General features: G+C 34.9%; 1 protein-coding gene across 5 annotated transcripts; it reads right to left on the bottom strand.

Annotated features, from left to right (window-relative positions):
- Positions 1-9,339: 9,339 nt before the first annotated feature.
- Positions 9,340-20,744, bottom strand: LOC128188600 (serine/threonine-protein phosphatase 4 regulatory subunit 1-like). Of its 5 annotated transcripts, none has more exons than XM_052859751.1 (21): positions 20,721-20,744; positions 20,593-20,637; positions 19,549-19,660; positions 19,350-19,456; positions 19,114-19,256; positions 18,952-19,012; positions 17,536-17,621; positions 15,408-15,512; positions 15,237-15,302; positions 14,778-14,936; positions 14,257-14,381; positions 13,142-14,118; positions 12,873-13,015; positions 12,534-12,719; positions 12,263-12,424; positions 11,785-11,885; positions 11,578-11,698; positions 11,085-11,197; positions 10,828-10,988; positions 10,383-10,537; positions 9,340-10,292 (listed from the first exon to the last, which is right to left on the bottom strand). In XM_052859751.1, the coding sequence occupies exons 1-21, from the start codon at positions 20,725-20,727 to the stop codon at positions 10,281-10,283; spliced, it is 3,147 nt and encodes a 1,048-aa protein (XP_052715711.1). In that variant the 5' UTR covers positions 20,728-20,744; the 3' UTR covers positions 9,340-10,280. The 5 variants fall into 5 exon arrangements, with proteins under 5 accessions (XP_052715711.1, XP_052715710.1, XP_052715712.1 ...); XM_052859750.1 differs by having other exon boundaries at positions 10,383-10,552; positions 20,721-20,742; XM_052859752.1 differs by having other exon boundaries at positions 10,383-10,552; positions 12,873-12,964; positions 20,721-20,742.
- Positions 20,745-23,273: the final 2,529 nt, after the last annotated feature.

Raw genomic sequence — 23,273 nt, 5'->3', positions numbered from 1 at the left:
CAATTGTTCATTAATCATAATTCATAAATACGCATTATTTCCCTTCTATCTCCGACTACCGCCATATAAGTTGTCGATTTCTATTACTCCGCTCATTGCTACACACCCCTATATCAGGCCAAAAGCGCTATTCATGCTTCACAGCATTCAGGTGTTTCGTACACCCGAACACGTTACCGTGGACTAAAAGACATGGAGAAACGCGTTTTGAACAAATATGATATGACAACCACTGCACTGGCCAGGAATATCCAATGAACGATGAAACAAGACAGACTGAAATCCAGGCACATATACTTCAAAAATCCTCGATAATTGTAGACCGTTTTCCTGTTTATGTTATAACATTGCACATGCGCAACCACACACTGTGGCAGATCGAACAATGTCAATGATCGCATGGATTTTAGAAACGGAACGTTTTTGTAGAAACCGATGGAAACGAGTCGATGTTACTTTCTTGGATTTACTATCATTAGATACTGGGTTGGATGTAGTGCCGCCGGGGTTTTCAGAAAGATGCAGACGTTGTGCACTCTGTATGGACGACACACGTGTACGATTTGAATGTGAATAAGGCAGCACTATCTGTACAAAATAATACGAATACTAGTACGTTGAAAACTCTTTCGAAGAATGAATATATTTTGTATTTAATTGATTGTTGTTTCTTAAATTCTTTATAACAGACATTTTACTATAATGTGTAGTTTATGCATTTAGAAGTCCGTGCAAACTGAATGCCTCGATCGGAAAGCAACCGACCGTAACTTTCTAACCGGGGTGTATATATATATATATATATATATATATATATATATATATATATATATATATATATATATATATATATATATATATATATATATATATATATATTATTATTATTATTATTATAATTTATAAAGCGCACAATTTTACAAATAAATATGCAATCAATGGCGCTGTACACACAAATAAAATACATAGATTTATTATACATGCAGAATTTAAAATGTTGTCTAAGAAGAGTTCACAGTTTTTTTTTTTGGTTTTTTTTTTCCCCCTTACTACACATAGTAATTAAAAAGCACACTTATAATAAAATGCCTTTAGCTGGCGCTTAAAAGTAAAAAAAGTAGTAAAATCACGAATAGTTCTCATGTCTGTCGGCAATTCATTCCAAACGGTCGGTCCTGAAATTGCGAATGATCTGGCAGCAAAGGTTTTGCGTTTGACGGCAGGAACATTTAGTGTTTTAGCGACACTACTTATGGAGCGAATGCTATATGGTGACTCTCGTATACTTAGCATTTCTCTGAGGTATATTGGGCTTTCACTATCGTTGAGGCACTTATAAACAACATACGCGATTTTAAATCTAATTCGGAAATTGACGGGTAACCAGTGTAATCGCTTAAGAGCCTCTGTAGAGCTATCAGTCGACTTCCACTTCAGCACAAGTTTAGCAGCGCGATTTTGCAATAACTGTAACCTTTTGATGGTATATTCCGGCAATCCGTACAGGACACTGTTGGCATAGTCCAGATGGCTAGTAACTAAGGACTGTACTATTTGCTTGCAGGAGTCGACAGTAAGGTATTGGCGAATATTATTGATCAAGAACAAATTCAAGGATATCGTTTTGCATTTTTCGCTGACAAATTTCTTGAACGTTAAATGTTCATCTAGATAACAACCGAGATACTTGATACACACAGATGAATTTACACTAGCACCCACAACATTAATGGAAGTGGAAGAAGACAAAGATAGCATCTGCGGACTTCCAAATAACACAAATTCAGTTTTACTTGGGTTAAGTTTCAGCCTGTTTAGATTCATCCAGTCATTGATATTAACTAAGACGTTCTCTATATTTGTTATTACATGTTTTTCATCTGCGATTGCCTTTGGATTAAAACTATCATATGCGGAGTGGTCATCGGCATAACCTAGTAATAAGACCCCCGAGTCTTTGATAAACTGTTGTAGAGTACTTGCGTATACAGTGTAGAGCACAGGTCCACATATACTGCCTTGTGGGACTGAAAAGTCCAGGCATCTAGGCTGAGATTTAGACGTATTAATATGTACTTCCGCCCTCCTTGAGGAAAGGTACGATTGAAACCAATCAAGTGCTGACTCGGACACTCCGAAGGTAATTTGTAATACTTTACTAAGTATGGAATGGTCAACCGTATCGAATGCAGCTGAAAGATCTAATGCGACTAAGGCGGTGACTTCCTGCCTCTCCATTTTCCACAGAATGTCTGATGATAATTTTAGTAGGGCTGTTTCGGTACTGAACCCCCTTCTATATGCACTTTGATAATCCGGTAGTAGCTTATTCGATTCGAGAAATTTCATAAACTGATTTAAAGCACACTTTTCGACAATTTTTGAGAGGTAACTTAAATTACTCACCGGACGATAATTTTTCAAAATTGCATCCAAACCTTTCTTTTTCAATAGGGGTCTAATAATTGCTGTTTTCCATTCATTTGCAAAAACACCCGATGTTAGGGATTTATTAACTATTGAAGTAATTGTTGGCAATAACACCTCGGAGAATTGCTTGATCAGTTTTGATGGGATTGGGTCAGTTGGGCAGGTAGTGGACTTTGAGTTTTTGATCACACCTAACACATCTTCGTCAGATACTGAATCAAAATGTTTAAAGTCGTTTGTGCACTTAGATCCAAGATTTGGGTCAAATTTTTTAAAATTATCTAAAGTTTTGCGAATGGTTAGAATTTTATCCATAAAAATGAACTAAATTCGTCTGCTAGTGATTCGTCGCTTGTGTTTGGCGGCATGGGACTGCTATTAGTTCTACCTATCAATCCAAACACAAGTTTATACATTTTAGATGCATCTTTTCCACACTCAGTAATGTTCGAATTGATATGCTTGTATTTGTTGTATCTGAGATGTTTTCTATAGGCCCGTTTGGCACATCGGAAGGCGTGGTCATTGTCCGCAGTCTTGTTTCCTCTCCATCTTCTCTCCGCTGACCTGCAGCGCGTCTTCAGACGACATGATTCCTCTGTAAACCATGGTAACGTCGGTCGGATCGTAACTAATTTCTCTTTTTCAGGAGCATGTTTGTCCAAGATATTTCGGAGTTCAGAATTGTAAAATTTTGCTAAATCGTCCAACTTTTCATGTTTGGTTGCGTTTTGATTGAATTGGACGAGATCGTTAATAAATTGTGTTGAATTTATGGCACTGATTTTCCGAACTTTCCTCTTTTCTCTGATAATCTTAGGCTTGAGTAGAGATATATAGGTATGAATGAAGCTGTGGTCACTAATCTGAAAAATTTTCGCTTGGTTCGGACAAAACAATTTTATATATATATATATATATATATATATATATATATATATATATATATATATATATATATATATATTATATACACACACACACACACACACACACACACACACACACACACCCCAGTGGCAGTAGAGGAGCGATCGAAACTAATATGGCGACCAAACGCTTTTATGAATTCATGTCAGCTTTAACTTCCCCCTATTTACCGTCTTCCTTGGAAGACGGTATAAAGAGTTGAAATAATTTACAGTCTCCGGGTTGTGTACTCCCTTTCCTTTGTGATTGGATGAAAATACATGATGTGAAAATTTACATTTATTTCACTGGTTGAAATATACTGTTCGGCGCAAGGGAGATAATTTTCTGATGATCTTTTTCACGTACGACTTAACAAATTTCGTAGATTTCAAATCTTAAAAAGTGAGAACACGAAAAAGCAATACATATTGTTATGAATGAAATTCAGCCTTTGGTTTTCAGGTCCAACTAGTTGAAAGTAACATTCTACAATATCTATTGAAATTATTTGTTTTTCTTTTGGCATTGTTTATTCAAATACAAAAAAATATTGATAGATATGGCCAAAAATTAGTCCTGACTTTTACTCCATTGTATTTGTAACCAGTAACAAGGCACTGTTTTCTGGTGACAAAAGTAACATATCATACAAAACTGATTGTTTTCTTTCCGCTGGATGGTTTTATTTCATCCAGTAACAATGGTTACAGCTATATTCTATTGGTGACAAAAGGTAACAGAGGTGACGAGCCTTTTCTGTTTAGCAGGGGGTCTTATTTTATGTGGTTACAATGGTTACAGCTATATTCTATTGGTGACAAAAGGTAACAGATGTGACGAGCCTTTTTCTGTTTAGCAGGGGGTCTTATTTTATCTGGTTACAATGGTTACAGCTATATTCTATTGGTGACAAAAGGTAACAGAGGTGACGAGCCTTTTTCTGTTTGGCAGGGGGTCTTCTTATTTTATGTGGTTACAATGGTAACAGCTATAATCCATGGGGTTTTATTTTTTACAGGGGGTCTTTTTTAAATTGGTTACATTGGTAACATTGGTTACAATGGTTACCTAACCCTAATCCTAAACTAACCCTAATCCTAACCCCTAACCCTAAACTAACCCTAATCCTAACCCAAACCTAACTCTGTTTTGTAACCAATGTTACCAGTAACCACTGTAATCTGTCACAAGTACATCAAAGTTTGAAAATCGTTCATAATCAAACATTGTTACCGATGTAACCAATGTTACTGGTTACAAATAGAAAGGGGTAAAAGTCAGGACTAATTTCTGGCCATATATGAATATTGATGCGGTATGCCTAATATCGGTAAAGTTATTTGCACCTTAGATAGATAAATGCAGTGGGATAACTTTGATTTTATCAATATAATACGAGTCTACGACCCTACATAAGATCTCTTTCACCCTACAGTCGATCTCAACTTACAAGCTCGGGTACACAGTTCTCAATTTTAGACACGCAGGCTTAAACGACACATGACACAAAAATGTTCGGATAAATCTCGCCATGCTATGTACAGGAAGGTGACATTTATATAAAAAAAAAAAAGAATTAAACTGTCTTTGATAACTAATAGCTGTTTAGGGTTTGTTCTAAAGACGGTAAGCTTTTTTTAAAAAGCTTAACTTGTAGTCTTTTAAACACCATCAACAGCCCCTACAGTGACGTGGTGCAGTTTGTTTACATGTAAAAATGGCGACTTTCGATATAAAGAACAGGGGCGTACAAGGCGTTGTATATCCCCAACTCGGAGCAATGAAGACGAAAGAATTTCAATTTAAGTTAGAATATTAATTTTTGGCTTCTATGTATTGTTTTTAGCATAAATTTCACGATCGATGTTAAGATTGTGCTTTCATTCTTTAGACACGACAGGTATAGGTTTCCCAACTAATCTGCACAGCGTTTAATACCGAAATCTTGGATCATACACTGTTCTAAATTCCAAAATTTAGGTAGAAATGGGTCTCGACTCCATCCTTCAAGTCTTTTAAGTTGAACAATAAGTCGATATTGATTTTTATTGTAGATTTATTAAAATGGAGTCTAGGCCCATAATGGGCCATATTCGTAGTTTTCATCAAAAATGTTTTACTTTATCAATTATTATCAAAGTTAAATTTATTCATCCGTACTCTAATGTGTCAACGTAGCTCACTGTGATAGGCGGAGACTCGTCGTCTCTCCTTCTCGATGTAGAGGGTATTCGAATCCTATAGGCGGCGTTTTATTTTTAATTCATTTTCTATAAACTATAACATTTTTTTTGCTTTTTTATTGGATTATGAAAAAAAAATCTAATACCATTTATAAAATGAGAACAATTACGTAATGTTCATGTTCTGAACTCACAATGTCAGATAAAAATTGCGCTAGCACAGATATGAGATCATGCTGTAATGTTTAGAAAGCAACAAATAAGACAAATGATATAAGTACCAAGTACATGTATTAATGTATATTATTTATTTCTCAGAGAATGCAGTTCTATATTATACATGTACATGTACTGATGCAAACTTTCAAATGTAAAGATTTTTTTTATGTTCAAATGCCATTTCAAAATCCTGGGTACTGATGCACACTTTCAAATGTAAAGATTTTTTTGTGTTCAAATGCCATTTCAAAATCCTGGGTACTGATGTGCACTTTCAAATGTAAAGATTTTTTTATATTCAAAATTTTTTCTTATGTTCAAATGCCATTTCAAAATCCTGGGTACTGATGCACACTTTCAAATGTAAAGATTTTTTTTATGTTCAAATGCCATTTCAAAATCCTGGGTACTGATGCACACTTTCAAATGTAAAGATTTTTTTTAAGTTCAAATGCCATTTCAAAATCCTGGATACGGGAGATTTGTCAGGCCTTGTACGCTCTTGTCCTTAAAAGGGACATGGTCACGAATTTGGTCAAAAAATATTTTTCCGACCTTAATATCTAAGATGCTACAGAAAGGCATTTTAAATAGTCAACTGAAATTTGAGTGTCATTTGTTCAGTTATAAGCAAGTTACAGAGCTTGAAATTCTTCGCTATGTAAACAAAGCGTTTGTTTACATTTTGAACGTTGGAGTAAAAATTTCAGTTTTAAACCTAAAACGAATGTGTTAAACGTTAGGACCTTTTTATCTATGCTTAAAATAAATAAAAAGATAGACAAATAAGCTGGAACATGATTTTTTTACTGGTATATTGAACCTAGGTAAACAAAAACAGGGCACGAGCCTTGTTTACATAACAAAGAATTGTGAGCCCTGTATCTTGCTTATATCTCTACGAATGACTCTCAAATGTTATTTGATCATTCGAAATGCATTTCTAAAGTATAGTAAATAATAAAAACATAACAAGAGGCCCATGGGCCACATCGCTCACCTGAGGAACAATAGGTATGATAAAATCAGCTTAATGGAGTCATAATACAAACTATCTGGACAATGTACAATAATACATGTAGTTTTTAAGATCTGTGTACATAGAATTGTGAGCAAATCTCTGTATCTTGCTTATAATTCGAAGCTTAACACTCAAATATGGTTAGTAAATAGAAATTGTAAACAATTAAACACAAGAAACATGCACTACATGTATAACAAATAAAGAACACAATTTATTTTTTCGAAATGAATCATATATATACATGTATATAGCTACATATTTCCGTCAGCGATATCAAACTCTATTTAAACTGAATAAACTCGAAAAAATGCCGAGCATCTCAACAAAACCTATTGCATTAATCTACATGTACCATTACGCAAAAGATAATGCCGAATTACCGATAGAATGAATTGTATTTCAGTACCCCTACATCCGATTTTGCTTAATTTGTGCAGGTAAACAGTTAACTGTTTGATTTACCGAAGTCTCTGTTTGATTTGATACGTAAAAATCACGAAATACAGACGATACTTTCCAGGTTACAAAGCATAATGAGAACGAAACGAAAATCAGAACAAGCTAACACCAACGTCATGTGTGAAAACTGTCAACGCATTGAAATATTTAGCCTCAATTTACTTCACAAAATCGGCACCAATATATTTTGTATATTTCAAAAGTTCCCTTTATACGCGAACTGTTGCACAGCAAGCAAATTCATCATAGTCAGATCGACCCTTTTTCGTATAATGTCATGGCTGCTTTAAACAAAGAACCTCGTTTTAGAAGTATGGAATCATTTTACCGGATGCCGAACCCGAAGCTATTAAACTCATTGAAACACGCATTTCCTTTATTATTATTTTCGTAATAACTCAGATTTGAAACAGAATTACCACTTAATTTTTGCAATTTATATTTTCCTTCCCATAAGGATAATTTATGCTAAACTAGGTTGAATTTGCCTCGGTAGTTCTTGAGAAGAAGATTTTTAAAAATGCACCCCCCTTTTTCTACAGTTTCAAGGTTTTCTCCGCTTTGAATACAGATCAAACTTTTATATCTGCAATTTAAATTCGCCCTCCCATAAGGATGCTTTGTGCCAAATTTGGTTGAAATTGGATAAGCGGTTTTAGAGAAGAAGTTCAAAATGTAAAAAGTTTACAGACGGACAGACGGACGACGGACAAAATGTGATCAGAATAGCTCACTTGAGCTTTCAGCTCAGGTGAGCTAAAAATAGAATTTGATCAAAATCGTGACCATGTCCCTTTAACATACTTGATTTTCTGAGGTCGGTAGTATGTTCCGGAGAAAGTCTGAGGCAAGTAAATGATATCAGTAGTAAATTGCATTAATTTAATGGTACTAATTGCCTTCAAAGAATTTGCGTATAAATAAGGTTAATCCGTCCAAAACTAGCGCACGTTTTTCTGCGCAATAAATACACAATTTTTTCAATGGGTGGCCTTGTAGATCTCGGGTCGTCCATCCGTGTAGCTAATGGCAACCAAATTTTATGAATATTCATAGGTTGTGACGTATTATTTATCAAAATAAAATCAAGAATAATCTTATAAAAAGAGTCTTTCCAAAAATTGTCACATAACAGCGTTGCGCAGCAAGTTAGAGGGTTCACTACGGATAAGAGACAAGAGTTCGAGTCCTGCTGGGGATTTTTAGTTTTTTACCTTTCTAAATATTTTCTACAAGTACTTTTTGTTTAAATATCATAAAATTGGAAAATTCTGAAAGAATGTTTATTATAACGTACTTGATATCGACTGATGTCCCATACCACCTAAGGAAAAGGCGATCAAATCCTGAAGAGATTCGATAGATTTGATTCAACCCGACCGCATTTTATCACCTCATTAACTTTTACATTTAACTACTGCTCCTAAAAGGTGCATCATTTAATTGACTGTTTCAACTGCCTGTGACCCAAAGTAATTCGTAAAGTTTTCAAAATCATGCTTACATACCTGTTAACCCTCCCACATTGCGCGGGAGACTCCCGCAAAACGGCCTAAAAATCTAAGTTCTCCCGCATCCAACGTATCGCCCGCGCGGGAGACAAATTTCTCCCGCAATCGTATTTGTCTTCCCCATACCCCCCTCCCAAATTCTGAATCTTTACATGCAAATTTCAACAACCACTGCGGGTTTTTCTCTCATTTTGAGCTCAAAAAGCTGCCGTGTAGCTTGAATATATCAAAATCCATCCAAGTACTGTCTACCGTGATCATAGTATGACATGTTATAGCCCAGTTTACTTTTTACGATTACTTCCGGTTTTGACCTAAATCAGTTACGTATTTAGTTTTAGTAAGCAGCTTACTTTTAGCACTCGATTAGTGAATTTGAAATCTGTCAAAGTTTCGAGTGTTTGAGACTGCTAGACGCATAGAGCACTCGGATCAATGACCAACTAAGTTTTAGTATCCCCGTCTTCCTTGCGATATACATTTTTTGGACCTATGAAAGCAGTAAACTAAGTTTTTACCGTCTCCGAAGAAAAGCAACTCCCCCATAGGCTTGAGGAAAGTCTGGTAAGCACAGAAGCCCCTTGAATAATAGGACATTGCGTTATCATACATTACAATTTTAATGGCATAATCTCATAAACAAAATCACAGATCATAGACATCAATATAAAACTTCTTAAAAATATCAGCCTGATATTTCTTCATTTCACCCCACGTACAACACGGGGCACACTTTATTCATGTCTTGAAAATTCTGGTCTGATTTCATTTAGCATGGTATTTAAATAACGTGTTTATCCAGCATTTTAATGCTATGGCACTAAATTATTGTTTGGTAGACAATAAAGCTATTGAAACTCAGTTCAATCGTAAACCATGAATCTGTTTAAACAAAAATTCAGAAGATATTCCAGTTTTCAAGTGAGGAATTTTAGATCAATTTTGAATAATTCAGCAGCAAATAAATAATAATTACACACACTCAAAACTACTTCCTTTGAAATGAAACCATCCTATGGATTTGCTTCCAATTATTGCAGCATTTGGCACAAAAAATAACATTTGTATTACCATTGATCCTAATTAACTGCTTTTTACTTCAATCTGGGAATTAAAATACTTTGAATTTATAACAATAGAGAAATAAATAAAGATATACATAAGTCATTCAATTTTTCACCCAATACATATAACTTGACCAATTTCATACAGGGAACATTCTCGCTTAAAACAGGGGTACTAAACATTTTAGCACAACATATTGCCATTCTAGAATAAAATAAGGGCAACATAAAATTTAAAAAGGTTCATAAAATAACAATTATTGACTTGAGTACATAAAAGATGACAGTTATTATAATCATAGATATCACAAGTTGTAGCTGGTGTTGGGGTCTGTATCCAATACTCGCTTTCCGTCCTCACTCACACACACAGACACAGAGAGCTGAACCAGGTTCCATAATATCGAGGATACAAGAAGACATTGCATATCACCTGTTGGTCCCTGAGTCGCACACTTAACAACCAGGCCGGCCCATCTTACACGGGCAGCTGCAAAATAACAAAGGAAAATGCATTACAAGGCGGCATTGATTGTGCTAAAATAGATTTTGGAAATTTCTATTAATTTAATCAACTCACTGTTTCTATATCTATATCTTCAATGGCATCGTCTTCATAATCAACAAGCATGGTATGCTCTGGCACAGGATTGGCAAAATATCGGACATCTCTGTCACCATCTGCCTTCAGTCGTTCCAAGGTGCTCAAAATTTCTCTCTGTTGTGGATGGCTTTCTGAGGTAAAAACATCTGCAAAATTTAATATTTGTTTAATCAGGCATTTTAATTTTAGTTTTCATAAAAAAAATATTTTCAAGTTTGAGGTCTCTACATACATCATCACAACAATCTAGTAATTAAAATTAGCATTTTTGTAGTAAAACACTGGGTGTCAAGTGAATCATTAGTGAATCCTTTAATGGCAAACTTATCTTCACAAGCCTATCCTGCTCAATTCAATCAAGAAATGGACCAATCATTTAGTTTGCCCTTGTTCACTCATGTTACAGTCCTCTCAAACTCACCTCTAGGAATAATTTGTCCAGACATTACTCTGGACAAGGTTAGCCTAACATTGGGAACAGGGTCATGGCTAATGTTGAGCATACAGGGAAGCAGGTGCTTGGAGAACATATCTAAGGGAAGTGACTGCTCTTCCAGCACCGCAAGACACATTTGAACGAAGCTGTAAAAAAAATAATAAGTCATGTTAAATTATTCGTAGAACAGTCTAATCACAATCACAGTATGCCTACTATTTTTCCTTTTTTGATTAACTTACATTTGTCGTCCCACCCATTTGTTGCTTTTGGCAAACTTTGACACCAGTTCATTCAAAAGATTTTCTGTTAATTTTTCATCTTCTTCTGCTAGCCTCTTGATCATAGCACTTATCTGAAAATAAAAAGATTCAAGTCAAATTTGAAAAGGTGTGTCCATAACAGACACATAAGCTTAATCAACTTGGGTTCAAATTGCTGAATGGCCAAAGAAAAGTATTGAAAATTAATCTACAATTTACCCCAGTTTGTTATCGAGTCTTTATATAAAATGGCAAATAGTTGACTTGTTTGTTGAAAAAAAAAATCAGACTTCTTTAAATTGAAAATTTAAATCCATGTAAAAATTTTTGACATGATGACTAATAAAGATTAATTATCCAAGTCAATAAGAGGAAATAAGCTAGATTATGACTACGATTATGATTTGACTTGTTTCTACATCAAAACTATTGACAAGCTTGTAAGCATCAAGTCTACATCAAAGATACTGACCAGCTTGTAAGCAATAAGTCGGACTTCAGCCACTTTGTCCTCCATCAGAGACAGACAGATAGGTAGCAAGTGCTGGCTGATCTCCACTGAGGAAAACAACTCCGAAGTCATAATCAGCTGCCTGTTAACAGTCAAAGTTACTAGTTTAACATTCAGGAACTAACACTGTACAAAAATAACGTTAAGCAAAACTTTCTATGAGCTTACTCTGCAAGTTCTAGTCTAAATCTCCAGTTTCTAGTGTTGTCAGTGTTCAGAAAGCCTGAAAGTTTGGTCAAGTACTGCCTTCTGACATCTGGTTTTAAGAGCTGAAATTTTAAAAATCATCTTTTTTACATAAAAATATGGCAAGAAAAGAAAATGGTGACATTAAAACTACATTTCCTGTGGTAAAGTTTACCACAACTGGTTCAAGTTTTTACCTTTAAAGCACTGTCTGTCCTCTCACAATTTCTCACAACCAGGTTTCAATTTTTCATAATTAGTTTGAAGAAATAGGATTTTTTTTCTAGAGCTGCTATAATTGAACTAGATTTCACACATAACCAAAACTCTATCATTTTATTCAGATATATGTCCATTTATTTTTTTCAACTAGATGGTCAGGAAAGGGCAAACAGTATTCAAAGGTGCCTCAGAAAACAATATGTTTGTCTTAAATGTACTTCAATACATTATCTCTTACCCTCAAGAAATCTGCCAAATGTTTCAAAACACCTATTTTTACTTCATCTAAATCCTTCAAAAATCCATCAAAAACAGGAACTAGATCTCTGTGTGTTATCTCATCTCCTAGAATCAGGGCCATCTCGTGTATAGAAAAGGCAAGAGTTCTTCGAACTTTCCACTAAACAAAAAAATATTAAAAAAAACAATAAAAATTTAACCAGATGTGTTACTATTTGTCATCTGATGTCAACAAATTTCTCATCAATTGACAAGCATTCCAAATTTACCTGCATATCAGAGGCTAGTTTTTCATACAAAACTTTAATGCAGTTCCAGTTGCTCCTGCCCAATGTGTAGGCTACGGCCGGCAGATTGTAGGCACAGTGTTTTGTGATCTCTGTGTCTACAGTCTGGGCCCGGGAAGGGTCCACCATACCAAGGTAACTCTCCAACAGACTCTGTGGAACAATGTCCTAGACGAAAATTTAGTTAAAATTCTAAATTCCACAACTAACATAAAATATATGTCAAATATCAAAGTAAGGAATTTTGCTTACTAAAGGCAATATTCAAATTATTTTCCCAATTTTTAGGTTACGACTACAGAGAGGTTTTTTTTTCCTTACCTGCATCTGGGCAAGGGTGGCTTCATCCAGTGTTTCTGCAATATCAGGGGAGCTATCGCTGTCAATGTAGCCCAAACTTGATCCACTCATATCTGCAAGAGGCAATACAGACAGCTCAGAAAAACTGTCAATAAAGCCATAATCTGGAATAAATATTGCATTGTGTTTGTGTTTAAAGCTTTGCTGCTATCAGATCTTGAACCATTAGTGTTGAAGATGTTAACTGTTCTGAGATAATAAATTGAACTCTAACTGCAAGATGCACATACCATGTACCACACCATCCATGACTTCATTCAGGTTCTGACCAAGTACATGAGTACTGCCAATATTGCTGACCGATTCCTCGGACACAGTGCTGATGCTTGCAGTATGAATCCTAACCCCTGACTCTCCATAAAGCTGATTTGTAGCACTGACTGGAGTGTTCATAGAATTGGTCAATGACAGGCTACTGTTGATTGTTTCACATTCATTTTCTGTAGGCTTTCGCATGCCTCTTCCTCCCTGTTCCACATCTTGATTGTCACTCATAACTTCTAAATCTAAACTGACTTCTGGTAAAGGATCACGCCAGAAGGTAAAGGAATTGAAATCATCTATAGGTAAATCAGAATGTATATGCACTTCTTTATCCTCTTGATTATTGGATTTGTTCTGGTCGACAGAATCACAAATGGCTTTGGTATCTTCCGTACTTTGCTCGAGAGGTGTGCATATATTCTCTGCATTCTCCTCTCCTTGTCTGAGAACGCCAGCCTCCTCACTAGCACTACATTTATCACAGCTATCCTCCACTTTCTCCATTGTCCCACTGTCGGCCTCCTCCCCTTCAGCCACAGCTGACTGTGAGGGAGTGGACCCTTCCTCCTTTCTCCCATCCCCTGATGACGTCTCTTTATCTTCTGAGGAAATGGTAGTTGTAGTTTCTGAACTCTCCTCCTTGGAATCCTTTTGACCCTGAGCCGTTTTCTTCGCCAGATACTCTTGAGCTCTAATTTCTTCTGGAGACAACTCTTCTTCCGATGTACACTTTGTGTTTGTTGCACATGTTGAAACAATGATTTCAGTGTTTCTATCAGTCTCACTAAGGTCCATGTTTGTATCACAGACATTACTTGTTTCCACAGATCCTCCAGGGGGATATTCTTCTTTAGACTCTTCATCAGTTTCTTCTGTTAGTCCACTTTCTTGGATTTGTTTGCTCTCGTGCTCCAACTTTTCTCCAATAGCTCGAATCTTTTCACTTAAGTAGATATACACAAATGATTACTTAAATTCCTTGTTCTGTGTACTCGATAAATGAAGTATCATCTTAGCGTACACTGATGTATTGCATTCATATTGTAACACATAACTATTGGAACAATCACGAACTACTTACATATTTTGTATATGCTCCATTTGAACACTAAGAATGCCTTCCTCATTGACATACAGTCCAGTTAACCCTGGATCTGCAAAAGTTGATATGAATGGTCCCAACTGTTGAAAAGCTGCCATACGAACCTAATAAAAGAATCACCGAAGTCACATACTTAGAAGAATGAAATGGACAAAATTTAACTGGTGTATATTGAAGTTTCATATCCTTTATAGGCAACAATAAACGGAAATGCAGCAACTTTTATTATGGTTTGGCTTTTATTACCAAAATTCATTGCATCACTGAAGCCAATCAGAGACCTGTGCAGCAGGGCATGCACTCCCAATTACATGCCAACATTTGTGTTACAGGGAGAGAAAATTTTGACACACTGGCTTTGCTTTAACAGGTCTCTGACATTTCAACATTTCATTTAAAAAATATGGACCTACAACATTTCCTTGCAAGTTCATTACATTAAAGAACTGAAAAAACCAATTTTCCTTTCTACTTAATGACGCAGTACACTGATGACTTACCCATCGAGAAAGATCACAAAGCAGATTAACAAAGAGATTGGCAAGTTCTCCTTTCCGGACATCCTGGGAGCAGGAACATGACACCACCATAAAACACTCCGCACATGCTTTCCTCACCCCCCACACCCCATCCTCACACAGGTAGTAGAATTTAGGCAACTGGACCAACAAAAAATTTAAAAGTTTTATTTATATTCAAATGAAAGCATTAGGCCTAAGAAAAAAAATTGTTTCCCCTTTCCCGACCGACCCTAGCCTTTACCCCCCCCCCCCCCAGCATGTATGGATACTGCAATATTAAAGGAACAAAAAAAAATTGAAAAAATAAAAAAAAATTTCTGACCGACCGACCCTACTTTTTTTCAGCATGAAAGTGGAAACAAACTTTTTTTTTTGTTAGGCCTTACACATTGTTTTCGAAAAGCATTTCCAAGACTTTTGAGTGAATTCAAAGCTTACCAAATGCTGTTCTGTGTTGTCCTGTCCTACAACTTTACACATATCACCAAAGTTTGCAGCACACACCTATGATAAATCTTTTGATTAGATCTCAACTATTTTTAATTGCATTTTAGAAATCTATAGCATTTCAAATATTACAAATTTTGACAGAAGAAGAGGCTGTATTACCTTTCTCACATGAAACAAAGGATCTGTACACATCTCACAAAAACGAAGCAAGAACAAGCGCTCAGTCATATCTTTTCCAAGAAGAGGGGCCATTTTGCTCATGAGCTGTGAAAAGGAAAGAGAACTCTTGAAAATGAATTTAATGTCCATCTAAGCTAAATATAATGTTTATGAGCATTTGGTACAAACGTTGTAATTTACTGATTGCCAATAATTACTTCAGAATGTTGACTATTTAGCTGTGAAGATTACTTGCCTGTCATCAAAGCTGGCTGTGATATGACAGTACATCAGCACATCACTGCCACTTTAATGCTAGCCATGCAATCAGTACTCATTGACAATAATCAAGACATGCACTTTACTTCGTTTCAAAATCAAACATGCAAAAATCACAAATAAAATGCACATTAAATGCACTCAGCCGAGTTGCACATTGCAAATTTGTGTTGTTCATATACCAGTAAAATTAACAATTCTTTAATTCACAGTCAAAGAACTCGAAACACAGCTTTTGTGTCAACTTTCCTGTAACTTTTCGTTTTACATTGGTCAAGATAATTAAAATTTTTAATCCATTTCTATCTTTCTTGATTTTAATAGTATAATAGTTCTACAGGCTATTAAAACATTACCACTTCAATACAAGGCAACTCGGCATTGAAGCATGCAAAATCATAAATTGTTAGTCTAACAAATGTGAAAGCTGTACTTGTGCCTTGAGCAATCATCAGACTTTGTTTCCCTCCCCCTGCTGACAGCGACAAAATTCAAGCTCATCAAAGCTGGCTGTGATACGAACATGACAACACATCACCACCACTTTGACAACTTCCATTTGTCTCTTTATCACCATGACTTTAACAACTTCCCTTTGTCTCTTCTCCATTCCTGTTGATCTTGGTATTCTCTGAACATAGCAGAACATCTTTTCCTTCCAGCAAAGCAAGCTCATCAAAGCTAGCTGTGATATGAGCAAATTTAACACATCACACCAACTTTGATGATTTGCATTACTGACCATTCAAATTCTGTCTGATGTCTCTGGTGTGATAAACAAGACTTGAAGCTCATCAAAGCTGGCTGTGATCTGAGTTGGTTATACAATTCACAGCAACTCTGTGAGCCCCACATCTTATAGATTATGTCCTCTTTTATCCTTGAATGCTATCAATCAATCATCAGAAGTGTTAAAACATTGGTGTGGCTTGGTCATTAAATTTAATGCATCTGCACATGCTCACACTGATAATATTCAATTATATCTTGTTTCCTTACATTTAATGCTTGATTCATTATATCTCAGTTGCAACAGTTGGTACACTTTAATTATACCTGCTAACAAAGACTGAAATGGTGTCAGACAGAAACATGAAGCTCATCAAAGCTGGCTGTGATATGAACTTAATTCAACATTTCACAGTCACTTTGATGGCTACACTTTTTCAAACTTCCAAAAATATTAAAATAGTCTTGCATCCTAACTGCCCTCCAGGGTATGGTTTGTCCAATTGTTCCAATGATCTTTTATCCCATATCAGGATGTGACTTTACATTCAAGTTTCAGTATATATCACCTGTCTTTCACTGTTGTCTGTAGGAGCACTGGTTCGGTACTTGTAAACAGGCTCTGTTGACCAAGCAGAACACTGTACTGATCCAAGCAGGCTGTGATATAAGCAAAGAATACATCACAGCCACTTAGTCAGCACAGGAACTCTGCATCTCAGGATAACAAGTGTGCAGGCCTCTGGTGGTCCCGTATACCGTCAAGCAGTTTGCATCTGACCTGGCTCATCAATGCTGGCTGTGATAATACAATAGCACTACGACATCCCACATTGACCGCCTCATCATCTGCTTTACCATCAAAAACTAAGCATCTCTAAATATAACACATGCTAAAGCCAAAAAGTAACAAACTGATCATCTGATGGAATTTCCTGACCTCATGCAAAAGACAGAGTAGCAAGGTGACCCTTAAAACATCTCACTACCCATGTCTTTCACAACAAGTCAAGCACTTTACCCCAGAAAAATTTACCTCCATAGGTTCTATTTGCAATACACTAGTATTAATATGTCAATAATTCATATTAACTTAAAGCAAACTGATAGAAGTACCTACCGCCACAGCCTCTGTTCGGTAGTCATCTAAACTATCTGGACTAGCAAGGTCTAAAATTACTCCAACAACTTGTTCTTCTATGTCCTCTGTAAAGTTAAAACACGTATCAAGAACCTTGTACTTCATACGTAGTTAAAAACTTAATGTACATAGGGTTGGATACCGTTAAGGATGAAACGGTACGATACCATACCGGTATTTTTGAAATGATACGGTATTTTTAACGATACGGTACTAGACCTCAATAAATGAGAATGATAATTATATTTTTTCAATAAAGGTGTTTTTGATCTTCCAGTGTTATAATTTATAAAGAAAGTATAATATATTTACAATAACATATGAGTTTACAAACTTTGTTTATGCTCCAATCTTTTAATAAAAGATTAAGAGACAAATAAATTGAATCTGATTCTCAAAATGTTTAGTAAAGTTCCATGTGTTTTCCCCTTTTCCAAGGCAAAATAACTGGCAATTGTTGCAAACACTATCATCTGATTTCCTACTGAAATGAGACTAAACAGCCAAGCGCGTTTACCCGGTTGTCAGCCATTGTTTGGTTGCACTAATTGACGAAACATCAGAAAATAGAACGGACATTTTAAAAAAACTTTTGCGCTATTTTGTCTTTTTAGTTTACATTTATTGTCAGAATAAAATTAAACACTATCATTGTATTTTAGTTTTTTTTTAATTTATGTATTGATTTATAAGTATTGGCAGTCGAATCAAGGATCGTACTAAGAATGGGAAAGCTCATATTTCGTTAATTAGCCTATCCTTTTAATGCGCGGACAATTCCATTTTAGCAAGTCTGAAATCGTTTATTAAAATCATTTTAATTGTATAAAAAGGTTTCAAAGATACAGAAATACCGTTATTAGTACCGGTATTAAATGAAACGGTATTTTACCGGTATCTTTAAAGCAAGTATTCGGTACGGTATTGGTACCGTGTACCGGTATCCAACCCTAAATGTACATTTACAAACAGTATCTAAAAAATTAAGAAAATTTATTAAGTAGCAATATTATAAAATTAATGGCCTCTCATGACCAAATAACACAACAGGGCATGTCTCAAAAACTTTCTAATATTAGAATTTTAAATAAAATTCAATTGTTTAAAGCTTAACTGTAATTTCTACATAACTTTCAATCAAATCTTGGGAGTAGAAAAAAAAATCTTTTCCTAGCTAACCAACAAAAACTTTCAACATTAGTTCTGGACACAGATAACAAATGAATTTCTATGGATTTTCCAATTAGGTTTCCTTACACCAAGATCTTGAAAATTTTTAAACAGCCCTAGATTTAATTCTGGAATTACTTTACACTCACCAAAATGTTTTACAAGTCTATTTGATCAAAAATAAATAACGCGACCCAAAAACAAATTCTCATTAAATTTCCCTACCTTTACAAATAAGCTCCTGTTCCATCAGAACTAGCAGTGCTGCCTGACTTGTTTTTCGAACCTAAAGGATAAAAACTTCTATCATTACAGAGAACATGATTGACACACTTTTTTAAGTCTTTCAGTGATGATTGCTTGAAATCAGCATCATTTCAAATTTACCTGATTATTTTGGTCATTTAGGTATCTCACAACCATAGGCAAAAGGTAAGAAGATATAGCTTTGTCATAGAGATCTAAATTGTCTTGACAATACACAGCCAAATGTGGAACCTGTTCCATCAACTCAGAGCGAACAATGGGGTCTGAAACATTAAAAAAATATATTCTCAAAATGCTGTTATATTAATCCTAATGCAAGAAAGAAAAGTAACAAAGAAAACAACTATTCTACTGACCTGAGTCTTGTGAAAGTTTGACCATGGCGTTGAAGACTGGAAACACATCTTCTTCCATCTCTTCCACTGCCCGCAGTGTGTCAAGAAGTCCACGTGCCACCATTTGCCTAATAAAAATACATTTGAAAAAATAAAAAGATTGCACTCTAGATACAAAGTTTTAGGATTCACAAAATCAAGTTCAGGGCATTACACTGACCTTGTGTAAACATTTTCACTCTGCATATATTTTTCAAGCTTCTGAAGTGGAGTAAGTTTATAGTCCGAGTTATAAACATCATCACCGTCCAAAGAATCGTCAAGACCATAACCTATTTAAAATTTAAACAAAAATCATTCAAAATGTGAACCATAAAATACCATAAGTTTACGTACATCTGACTGCAAGCCAAAAAAACAAACAAACTAACAATGCACATCCTGGCATGTATCTTATTTGACGACTTACTAACCACTTGAATACCATTATAAACAATTGAACTGAAAACTTGATGACAACAAATCCCATGTGCGCGGATCGATTTTTTTGTGCTAGTTTCCCACACAAAGCCTTTGTCTGTCACGTTGACTCACGAAAGTAAACAATAACAAAAACTAACTTTATACTCCAGAAGAATGTTAAACTTTCAGCAACAAATAGTCTTTTAAGACGAAATATCTCCGAATATATAAATTGGCGCGCATGCCATCAATAGCGAAGTGTCAGGAAAGCCAAAAAAACAAAGGCGAAATCATGACCTACTTACCATTTATGCTAATGATACAAATTCGTTACTCATTCATGACTTATAATATCAAGCTGAAAATCAATATCACATGGAATAATTACTATTTAAGCTTTGGTCATTCCTTTTTCTCCCCAAAACAGCAATGGCGGTTCCACCACATCCATTCAAACCCCTATGCGCGGGAATAATTACAGTTCAATAGGTCAGCTAAGCCCAGGTCATGTGACCTAACCATCATGGCATCAAATTCTCGGGAAAATTCGGCGTCATGTTTGAATTTTAACCCACATGCACGTGTTTCATGAAAACACGTAAACAAATATACATATACATCATTCAAAACATTCACAAAAACAAAATACGAAACATGAAAAGGTTGTTCATTGTTTATCTTGATTATAATTTACGAATAACGGCGCGAAAGAATACAAATCACAGACTTCGGGACGTTTTCTTCTCCGCAGCACTAAATAATCACAAATACAAAAACTCAGAGTTGTTTGGATTAAACTTACCATCATCAGGACCATCATTGCCTGGGTCCGAGTAAAATTCAATATCTGAAATGACAATATAATGTTACTAAGACTATACGCATGGTATCTCTTCCAGGGCAAATAATTATAATGTGAGGTGGACTCACCCGCCATATTGGTAAAAACTACCAACTGATTGTAACGAGGAAGATGATTGGTCGAAAGCCACCCAGTGCGTGTTTTTAATTGGTTGGTTTTCTTTTGTTATGCGAATGGCCACGATTTTTAACGAGCGGCATGACGGAACAGCCCGATAGCTCCAAAATGTCGGACATTCAATATTTACGAAAAAAAATTATAGTTCTGTCAGTATTTAGGTTATGCTTTATACTGTTTTATCAGCTTTAAATAATTAAAGTGTAGTTATGCTTAATACATGGATAGAACAATAAACGGATAATCCAATTTATATTTGTTCTTTGTCGCAGATTTTAGCTTGGGTGTGATTGGGCAAAGGGTGCAACCATTGTTGGGCGCGTCCGCTACAAAAAGTAGGACCACGTGCTTTTGTTATGCAACTTGATAGGTGCAAGTTTTTGTTTCCGTTTTATTTGTAACTTTCACAGAAAGTCTGATATAGTTTTTATAACAGATTTTTTCGGGGGAAAATTAAAGTTGAATGGACAAATACTATAAATGTTTTAAAGTCGCTGTAACACAAATGCATATTTTTTGCATAGGCGGATCAAAGGACAGTGCTCATGGAACATGGTGAATGTTATTTTGTTCGTTATAATAAGCACGCAGTGACGTACGCGTTATCTGGACATGTTAAGACGTTTCGTGCAATTTCATAAAAACATACCGAAATCAGTTTTAAGCATCTTATAAATTTAAATTATATTTTTCATTTAGATATATACCATCATTGTAAAAAAAAATTCAACTGAAAGTACTGGACAAATGAATAAAAGAATTTCTTTCAGCACACTTGTTTAAGTTTTAATATAAATTTTTGCTCAAAACGGCTATCAATATATATGGTACATATGAGGGACACGATATGTACAATATATATGTCAGCCGGTCGAACAGAAAAATAAATAGAGAGGAAAAACTTTTCAAAATTAACATACTTCATTTTAAATGTAACAGATCTAGAGCTACTTAGAAATATAATAAATTCCAAAAAACATTTAATGTTAGGAGCAATTATAGTTTAATAACGTTCGCTTCTCTGATCATGCACTGCATGTACTTCCTCTGCCCATTTCCGCAGCAAGATGATGATGTGTATATATATTTCAACAGTTTTAATGAATTCACTTTAACTGGACCAGTATTTTCCTTAATTGTCCTTAATTTTCAGAGCAACAATGTCAATATTGAATAAAAGTAGCGTTCACATTCAAAGTTTTCTGAGTTGTTATGAAGGACATTTAACGGCTTTATACATTAATTCTTAGCCGACTTTAACTAGCTGCAATAATGTAGCCCTCTCCGATTTTTTAATATCTGATGTTTACCCCCCCCCCCCCTCCCCCCAAAAAGAAAATCGGGAGAGGGCTACATTATTGCAGCAAGACTTTAACATTTATTTCATACGCATATGATAGAATTTCAATTGATTAAAACTCCTGAAACGTCTTTTTAAAGGTCTCTACACGTGGAGTGGGTGGGATTATTGGAGTGTATACTCACTGTATGGTATGTGTGAGTTTATGCCGACCTTATGTCGCGACTCCAATTATATGTCATTATTAGGGACATTGTTAGACTATATATATATATATATATATATATATATATATATATATATATATATATATATATATATATATATATATATATATATATATATATATATATATATATATATATATATATATATATATATATATATATATATATAGTGTGTGTGTGTGTATTGTATTGTTTGTTGATCAACAGTTCAAAGACATTTGATATAGACATATTAATATAAACATGATAAACGGGTCACTTGAAATGGCAAATTTATATATGGAATTTTCTGAACTTAATTTATTTACCTACATTGCACGATTTTTTACAGTTTGTGATGACAGTATTTGAATAAGTCTAAAGACTTTGGGTTTAATAAAGTAAAACATTCTTAAGGAATTTCTCTTTTAAATTACAATAAAAGGGACATTTAAATACTATTAAAAATGATATTCATCATCTATCTCTGAAGCACATAGAGGATATTAGCGTCTTTCTAGTGGGATATTGTTGTATTGATACATGTATATATTGATATCCACGAGAAGACGAATTTTGTATATAGATGAAGGAAAACATTCATAAAAACTAAGATATATCAATTTCTAATAGTTTAAAATTTGAATTCCAGGTTATATCTGAAGCATTGTTTTATGTATCAAACAAAAATAGCTTATCAAGATTTGTTAATTTATAAATACAATTATTGAGAGAGTTAGCTCTCTTGGTTAATGTACATGTACTAATCCTTCTTCACAATGTAATTTTTGTATATATCTTCTCTATACTGTAAACACAGTTTATTGAGAATAAAGTTCATTGTCATTGTCATTGATGGGTAATTAGTTGACCATCCATTGTATTTTCAATTGACCTCTCTTTTTTTTAACAAAATGAGGATTCCATTTTTTTAGCTCAAGTATTGCAGCCCAAAAAGTAAACCTATGCTGAATATCGAAAGCAATGGACAGGTATAC

Source organism: Crassostrea angulata, chromosome 6, assembly GCF_025612915.1.
Source record: "Crassostrea angulata isolate pt1a10 chromosome 6, ASM2561291v2, whole genome shotgun sequence".
Taxonomy (NCBI): Eukaryota; Metazoa; Mollusca; class Bivalvia; order Ostreida; family Ostreidae; genus Magallana; species Magallana angulata.
Note: the sequence above shows the minus strand (reverse complement) of the source record. Positions and strands in the feature narration are given on the sequence as shown.